This window comes from Acyrthosiphon pisum, chromosome A2 (genome assembly GCF_005508785.2).
Source record: "Acyrthosiphon pisum isolate AL4f chromosome A2, pea_aphid_22Mar2018_4r6ur, whole genome shotgun sequence".
Lineage (NCBI taxonomy): Eukaryota > Metazoa > Arthropoda > Insecta > Hemiptera > Aphididae > Acyrthosiphon > Acyrthosiphon pisum.
Window position 1 is genome coordinate 16,135,827 of NC_042495.1, and position 8,836 is coordinate 16,144,662.

At 28.3% G+C, this 8,836-nt stretch overlaps 2 protein-coding genes across 2 annotated transcripts in view; one reads left to right on the top strand and one right to left on the bottom strand.

The window, feature by feature from the left end:
- Positions 1-8,836, top strand: part of LOC103310490 (coiled-coil domain-containing protein AGAP005037) — a gene marked incomplete at its 3' end in the record, with an annotated part of 236,940 nt that overhangs the window by 17,791 nt on the left and 210,313 nt on the right. The window lies entirely within an intron of this gene.
- Positions 3,002-4,747, bottom strand: LOC100574312. The gene is made up of 4 exons (XM_003243069.4): positions 4,363-4,747; positions 3,583-3,681; positions 3,377-3,522; positions 3,002-3,315 (listed from the first exon to the last, which is right to left on the bottom strand). The coding sequence occupies exons 1-4, from the start codon at positions 4,627-4,629 to the stop codon at positions 3,291-3,293; spliced, it is 537 nt and encodes a 178-aa protein (XP_003243117.1). The 5' UTR covers positions 4,630-4,747; the 3' UTR covers positions 3,002-3,290.

Consider the following 8,836-nt stretch of genomic DNA (forward strand, 5'->3'; position numbering starts at 1 on the left):
GGACGACTCGCATAAACCATTCATTAGCGCATGCCACATAGCGATCTTTTCGGACTATAGGCACATAATGGTGTGTGCACCTCGAGTCGGGAATGAGTAGTGGGGTGGTTTGTTATGGGGGTGAACAACCAAGCCAATGCACTGTGTACGTATACAAGCCACCTCGTTTTCACGTTTTTCCGTTTATATACAGCCAACACGGAATAACGGTTATTATACGCACATCGGTCCACCCTGTATATTTACACGCACACGGTGTATAGTAATAGCAGTAGTGGCATCGGTAGTAGTAGTAAGAGTAGTAGGAGTAGTATAGGTGTAGTAGTGGCAATGGTAGTGGTAGTAGTAGTAGTAGGGACTGGGAAAGTGAAAAAGACACGTTTCATACCGGCTTTCATGAACGATATACAGAAGGCTTCCCCAAGCCCTATACTACGACGATCCTGGTGTAGGGGTTGTACCGTACTGTATTTGGGTATATATATATATATGTATACAGTATGTGTACACCGAGGGACGCTTAAAGCGCTATCGATTGAGCAACCGCCGCTGACGAGGGTGTTATAGGGTCGGTTTTCGCCGAACGGCCACCGGTCGCGCGAGCGTTCCCGACGCCGCACCGACTGCTCTCTCCTAACCCCACAAAGTGCATCTGCGGGCGGCTGAAAGTCCATTTCGGTGCGGTCGCCGGGCGAACGTGTTGGATTTCGGTACCAACTAGATTTTATAGTTACCATTTCGGGCTAGTATCAAATCGGTTTAGGTTTTTATTTTCCATTTTAGTCGTATACTGTAATGGTATTATAATAATACATATTACATAGGTACTTTTGATATACCACTGAATTCGGTTTGGCCATGCCGACTGGCTGATAGGTTGGATTATATTTTACATCACCAGAGGAAAACTATCACTCTGTCACGATATATTTCCACTTGATCAAGAAGACGGATATGTTGAACCGGTGGAAGAACAAGGAGAAGGCCACGGGGCCGGGATCTAGTAACACATTGCCGAGTAAAGGTTCGGCAAAAAAGAAACGGAAAACCGGTAGGGAGGGAGGTAAGGTTTTACACATTTTTTATCATTGGTCATCTGGATATGTAAACGTACTTACATGATTGTACCTATGTTTTTTTTTTATAAAAATAGGATACTGAATAAGGTTAAAAATGTCCACGAAATGATTTGTATTTTAGTGAAAAAAAAATGTTTTGGTTTATATACTTTACTCATTTAGACAACAAATCTAGAAGCTATTGTATTGAAAACATGTTCAAATTCGTAATTATTAAAAAACACTATACCTACTTACGTAGTATGAACATTTTTATCGACTAAGCAACAGTATTATTATGGCAGAAAACGTTTTATTAATTTCTCTTAATAATATTACTCTTTATTTTCATTATCACGTGAAAAATAATGAAATCATTAAATATTTAAATTTACTAGATAGTTGAGTTGGGATTGTTTTTAATGAATAACAATACTAAAAGATAATAATATCTACTAATTCAAAAATAAAAATAAATATTAAACAAGAGTCGTTTGAAAGTCTGCTGATTAAAAAATGTCAATACTTTCGTAATTTCTTAAATTTCAATAGACGTTGTTATACGAATTATAAGTTGTTATGTATGGTATACAATTATAAAGCGAATTGGCGAGGAAACAGTTGAACGAGAGTTTAGTTCAAATAATGACAGTGTCACAACGTTAAGTAAAGTTTAAAATTGAAACTTTGTAATTTTGACACCAATGAAATATATATATATATATATGTATAAATGTGAATCTAAAATTTATCACTCTGGTACCTACATTATACTATTTTAATGTTATATCATAATATGTGAAATATAATTTATGTCTACTAATTAGGTTAGTTTATATGTAATATGTAAACATAATACGTACGTTGTATTTGTTCTTGGTTATTTTATATAAAAACTTTTAGGTTCCTATAAATAACGAACGAGTAAAAAATTATTCCTCACAATAACAGTGACAATGGGTTTCATATTATAAAGTAGTATTATACATTATATAATAGTTACATTTTTTTTCTTGTTTTTTAATTATAAAATCTATACATTGGTGGCACAATAAGCATGAGTGCTAAATTAATAAAGTTAAGTTTTAATATGAAAATATTTCAACTACGTTTGTAGAATGTATCATACTATATTTTTTTAAATTGAGTTCAGCATGCTGTTTTAAATTAAGATATTATAATAGTTATGGTCTGACGAATAATATAGGTACACCTCAATTTATAATATTTAAAATTTATCTGTTAACTTAAAATATTAATATTAAGGAGTAACGGATAACACCTATAATACCTACTATGGTTTCTTGTACATAATAAAGTTATAGTTTAACTTCCTTATTTCCATTCGTGTTTGTCCGCTTACGTTTATTTTGAAATATCTAGTAAAAACGTGTGGAAAGGATTTGGATGACATTTGATACATGTGCTCATGTTACTGAACGCCGGTCTTGGGAGTAGGTACCTAATTGTTAGATGTAATCAAAAATAACGATTCGACTAATTTTTGTAAGATTCTAGTTTTATTTAGGACAATTATATTATTTTGAATTCGATTGGCCTTTTTCTTCTTTTTAGAAACGAATTTTTATTTTGCGTATATAGGTTATATTTTTCGATGACATTCCGTTCCGATTATAATTTATAACCTTCTACATTTTTGTATCTTTCTTAAGTAATTGATTATACAGTCTCATATATTATCAAAGATGCTGTTTAAAACATTACAATTTATTTTTTATTTTTTTTTATTCTTCTGTAATACCTACATTTTTTTTACATGCTTATGTTATCACCATTTTTTTTTTCTAAACAATAAATAATAATGATTTTTAAATTATAAAGTTAAATAATTGTACATTAAATATGTATATATTATAATAATTATCAAAACTAGAAAAACACATTTTATCATAGTAATATATTTGAAGTTGTATGTAAAGTAATCATTTTATTTTATTTGTTTGATATATTTTGTATATACAATATACATGTACTAATATATGTATGAATACTTAATTTTCATAAGTTCTACTTTCTGAAGCAATCAAGTTTCAAGAAAATGTACGCAATATGTGACATTAATTTCATTATCAATACTGCGAATCAATTTCAAATACTAATTATATACATACATGATATAGTAAAATGTTTTGTTTTGCAAGGATTATACTTTCGATATTGTTCACATGTATTGCCATGAACTTATTAATATATAGATTCGAGTTAATTACTTCAAAACAAACATTTTATACGTCGTCTGAAATATTGTAACTTTTATTAATTGTTTATTTTCCAAATAATATTGTGGAAATAATTACAAGTCTTTCTTCCCAAACTTTTCGAGTACATGATATAATATTAATGAGCTAAATATATTGCAATGCAACTTCGTACTGCGAATGTTTCCCATGCAAATTGAAATGTTTTTTTTGTGTATATTCGCACTTCCCAACCATTTAAGTGTCTATAAAAGTAAGATTATCGTGAATTGTGTATAATTTATCAATTATTGAAGAATACTCACTAGAATACTCAATTTATCAGTGAATATAGATGTAGTTATGACTATTGGATGCCAAAATAGAACATAGACAAGTATTATAGCCATTGTCATAATATACAGCTATAAAAAAAGTAGGTAAGTGGATGTCGCTTTGCTGTACAGTAGGTTACAAGTAGGTCAATGTATAAGAAAAACGATTCTGAGCGGAAACGGTTTGTCAGTCTGGATTTTTGTTATATTGTTCTTATTTATTATAACCTGTAAGTTGAATTAATATTAAAATATTATTTTTTTTTTTAGTCATTTTTATGGTGGTAAACACAGCGTTAGAAATTAAAATCCCATTTTTAGCGTAATTTTATTTGTTAGTGGTTTTTCCCGTTGCATTAAATAACTATTGAGAAAAATGACCTCCTTAAAGTACCATATTGGTCAAATTTGATAAAAAGATAAGGCACTATATATTGAAATCGAAACACTCCTTCTGGATGAAATGTTGTATACAAAATAAAAAAAAAAATAGAAAAAATAAACATGAATGTAAAACCACTAGCTTCCTCGCTCCGCTCAGAATCTAATATAAATTAAAGACCAAAGTTAAATGTTACATTAAATACAATTTATGTACGTACATAATATTATATCGTAATATCATAATTTTAAGACATGTATAGTATTTTACATTTTTGTTGTTATTTTATATAAAAAAAAAAAAGTAGGTACTATTAGATTTTAATAAACATATTTGAAAGAATTAAAATAGTATAAAATTAATTTTTCAATCAATATTAATTTGTGTACCTCTGCGAGAAATCGAATCATTCTATTTCTTGGTTTTGTATTGTTTGGCCATATATCACATTCGACTATACATATAGCAGCTGCAGTCAAGAAAAGTACCGACGATTCGAAAAATTGACTATCAAATGGATAGATCTTCGAGCCAATTTTGTTTTGCGAACAAGTTCGAATTTCTGATGAAATTTGAATGTATGCATAAATAGTTAAGGCTATTAAACACATTTTTTGTGTAATTTTAAGCAATCCTTCATCTATGTATATTGTCATTTTCAAAATAAACAATAATATAAATTTTAGTAAATGAAAATTAGTATAATATTTATTACTGTAGATTATGTAAAAACCAAATAACAAATGCTATTATAGTAGAAATAAAATCAATATATGTAACACTAACTAAATACAATATATATTACCATGGTAATTCAATATAAGTAAATTATTTAAGTGTAGGTATATTTTAAATGATTACTTTTTAAGATGACTTTATAACATTTTAATTCAATTCATGACAAAAAATATCAACTTAAACTTATGTAAGTATAATATAGTTGAACTTTAAGCCAAATATTTAATTTCAACGTTAAAATGTTCCGAAGCTGCTAACCAGTAATGGTTTAAAAAGTACTATTATAGTACTAATATAATATTATGCACTTCAACGTATATTAAACCAGAAACTAGTGATTAACTTACTCATAGTAAATTTATAACTATAGTCAAATAAATAAATAAATAAATAAATAAATAAATAAATAAATAAATACTTTGAGTATAACATATTTGTATATGTAGGTACTAATTCTATATAAAAACCAGGTATGTCAGTATGACAGTATGTCACTAAATTTTGTATAGTAAGTGTAGAGTGTACCTCGTTATTGAATAAGTGTACTGTAATGGGTGTGTTAGCTAGTTTGAATTCAATGATAAGCCATTGTATATGATGAAAAACAATTCCGAGCTGTGACGATCTGTCAAATTATATTTTTAAGAATATTTTATTAGAGATTTATTTATAATACTATTATTAATTTGTTTTTCTATTTGTAAATAGTATTATCATAAGCGTGCGCAGGTCTTCTTTGCAGGGGAGGCAATACCTTAGTCAAGTAGGTCCAGACTCCAAACACCTCCCCCGATTTTTTCCCAGCTTGATATAAGGCAACGATAATTTAAATAAATCCTCACACAGTCACACAAAATCAAGTATATGGTTCTATTAAGCCGTGATATTGTTCAATATGGTTAAGAGTTAGGTTAAACATAAAATTACCAAAAGAGTTTTCAATAAGTCCTTTTTAATAGTATCTTTGACAATCAAGAAGACACAATAAAAAATTATTAAGAATATATAATTAAAAAAAGGTGGACAAGTGGGTGTCGCTCTTTTCTACAGTAAATTACAAGTGTGTCACTGTATTGCAGGATGGTGTTAAATTTGAATTTCCACTAAATAAGAAAATCGCTATATGAGAAATCAAGTGAATATCAAATGTTGTAAAAATATGAACTTCAAACACCCATAGAAATTTAGTTTGATTTGTTTGTAGTCATTTTGTTTTTTTGATGAAGGTAGAAAAACTTATGAGGAATCTTGTATTACATTTTCAAATCTTATTATTTGAATAGAAAATTTTTTATGAATTTCTAACTCAAATTAATTTTTAAATTTTCATAAATTTAACGTATTTTGTCAATATTTGAACTTTAAATGCTTGTATAAAAAAATTGCGACTAAAGATTTTCAATATTTTTCATCTGTCTTTGAAATATTATATCTATTAAATTTCTTCCTTCTATTAAATTTTCAAGTTTTTTACGCAATAAAAATTTTTTTTTTGATATTTATAGAATAAAAACCTAAAAAAAAAATTGGAAATTGAAGATGTCCGTAAACAGCTCAAAATAAGTCAAAATATTTTGAAAATACTGTGGTGGATAGAAAATGCTAATATTCAGTCAAAATTTCATATATCTACAGTAATTTGTTTTAGAGTTACACCAAAAACCAAAATCGATTTTGTCCTAAATAGATTTTGCGTATAAATTCCTGTTTTTTCTTAATTTTTCTTATGTTTTTCACGGCGTCTTTGAAAGCTACTGGAAAACTTTTGACCTCTCATAGTACCAACTAGATTCATTTTTCTATCAGAAAAAATTTTGTTGAAGAAAATCCTAGCACTTTTACTGTCACAAAAGGAGATGACAGACCAAAAAAAAAAATAAAAAACACACATCATTGTGAAACCAATACATTCATTGCTCCGATCACAATCTAAAATTTAAAAATAAAAATACATAATTTGAACCACTTTTAAAATAGATAATATGTTTTATTTAAGTTCCATGCGTCTTTCAGTGAAATAATGTAAAATATGATGGAGATAGGACTTTTTCGAATATGGAATCAGGCCTACGAAATGTTTAGAACATTTTTTTGCTCTCCTGAAAAGTTTTCATTTTGGTGTTAAGTGATTTGCGAATTAGGTTGATGTTATGATAATTCGGTATTATCAAAGAAGAAACGAATAACCATAGTTGAAAATTGAAGCTGTCTTATCAATATAATATGATATAATATAATATTATTGTCGATTTTAATATTATTAAATATTTACTATTTTCAAATAGCATACCAGTATACCAATATTGAACATAATATTATTATTATTATTTAAATATGTATTATCAAAAATTGGTAGGTATTAATGTATAAGATCTTTGGGAAACGAAAATTCTCACAGGGGAGGCAGCTGCCTCCCTTGCCTCCCCCTTGCACACGCTTATGAGTATTATAGTATGTTGAACTAATTTTTAACATAAACATCTCATGGTATTATACTGTTATTAATTATTATAATATTATATCATATATTATCATTAGATTGTTGAGGGGGAGGGGGCAAATATACGCAAGCTTTTTGACAAAAAAAAAAAAATCGAAAATAAACAAAAAAAAAAAAATTCAAAAATTCAAACGTCTATAAATAAATTAAAAACAGTAAAAATATTTTGATTATTATAAATTTTTACAAACTTTTGTTATTTTTACTATGTTTGTTTTAAGCAACGAAATTGAAATCGAAGTTCAATACGCCCTGTAGAAAATATTATCATATTTCTAAAGAAAAAATTATAAATAAAATCAGACCACTCTATCAAGCGTGAGAGTTTTTCCTGTAAACCGAGTTTTGAGCAAAAAATTGCGCTTTTTATTTTCGGTCGGCGGTGCCCATTTTGCGTTTGCGTAGATACTAGATAGCCCATAATCATACTCACAGTGATCATCATTGACGACTAACACAAATGTCATGGGCGGTTGCAATGAAATTTGCATATTGCCCCGTATTAAAGACAAAAAAAAAACCGGGAGTGTATGTCACTTTGCTATACTCGTATCTGTGGATTGTATAGTGTGTACCTTGTCATTTGTAGTAGGTTTATAGTAGGACAAATCATTGCGTACGGAAAACGATTCTGAGCGGAGACTGTCTGTCTACCTATATTTCTAAGGATATTTGATTATAATATGTTGTATTTCTAATTATCGCTATTGCTAATTTATTTTTTTCATAAATAATAATTAATATTACGGTAGGTCCAACTGAGTCTTTCCAAAAATAATTGTTTATATTATATAATAATAATATAATAATTATATTTAGAGATGTGAGTGTGGTATGTTTTAAAGATGACATTTTTTAGCAACTTTTTTAAAGGTTAATTTTTTTACCCACTCTAATTGTTATTTCACGCCTTAAATTAATTGTAATTGATTTTGATTTATGATATAATATATGCTAGGTATACATTTTTGGTGGCTGTCACTTATTGTTACAATAACACAATTATAACAATTTAACATTTACCTACCAAAATAGCTTCATAGTCACTATAAGCATATACATTGTTTGTTATTTTTGATTATATATTTACCTACCATGTATATTTTGATAACTGTTTTTACCGATTTACTGGTAAAATTTGTTTACTGGTAAATTATCTATCTCTATTTATAATATTATTTAATTTATCTACTTACCTAATATTTCTATCTGTTTTTAACTTATAAGTAAATTTTACCGTACCGTGTAAATAGGTTCGTAGTATACATAGCTTAAAATTAATCTAAATATTTTGAAAACTTTATTGTATATATAGAAAAAAATATCGTACGTGGTGGCAAAAAGTTTCGATCGATCTTTGCGTAGTTTCGGCGACATAGGCCATTAGCTTTTTACATAATTTTGTTAATGTCTTTTTAATTTTTGGCTTACAATTTGGTTACAATAATTGGGGGGGGGGGGGGGGAAATTGTTACTTATGACTAAATATTTTGTTTAAAAAATTTTTTCTATTCCGGTGTTCTTTAGGAATGTTATGATTCTCTCGGGTTAACAGTCAGGTCCTATTGCTACTGACATGTCGGCTAGTATGTCGAGATTATCTCTTGCTTCTTCGGTTGATCGGC

What these genes read in the sequence shown, in the direction of transcription:
- LOC100574312 (XM_003243069.4), bottom strand. Translation starts at nt 4,629, where the DNA reads ATGACAATATACATAGATGAAGGATTGCTTAAAATTACACAAAAAATG. An exon ending in TGATTCGATTTCTCGCAGAG is followed by an intron (nt 3,682 to 4,362) that starts GTACACAAATTA and finishes CTTTTTTTATAG; the next exon opens with CTGTATATTATGACAATGGC. An exon ending in AAGTTTGGGAAGAAAGACTT is followed by an intron (nt 3,316 to 3,376) that starts GTAATTATTTCC and finishes ACAATATTTCAG; the next exon opens with ACGACGTATAAAATGTTTGT.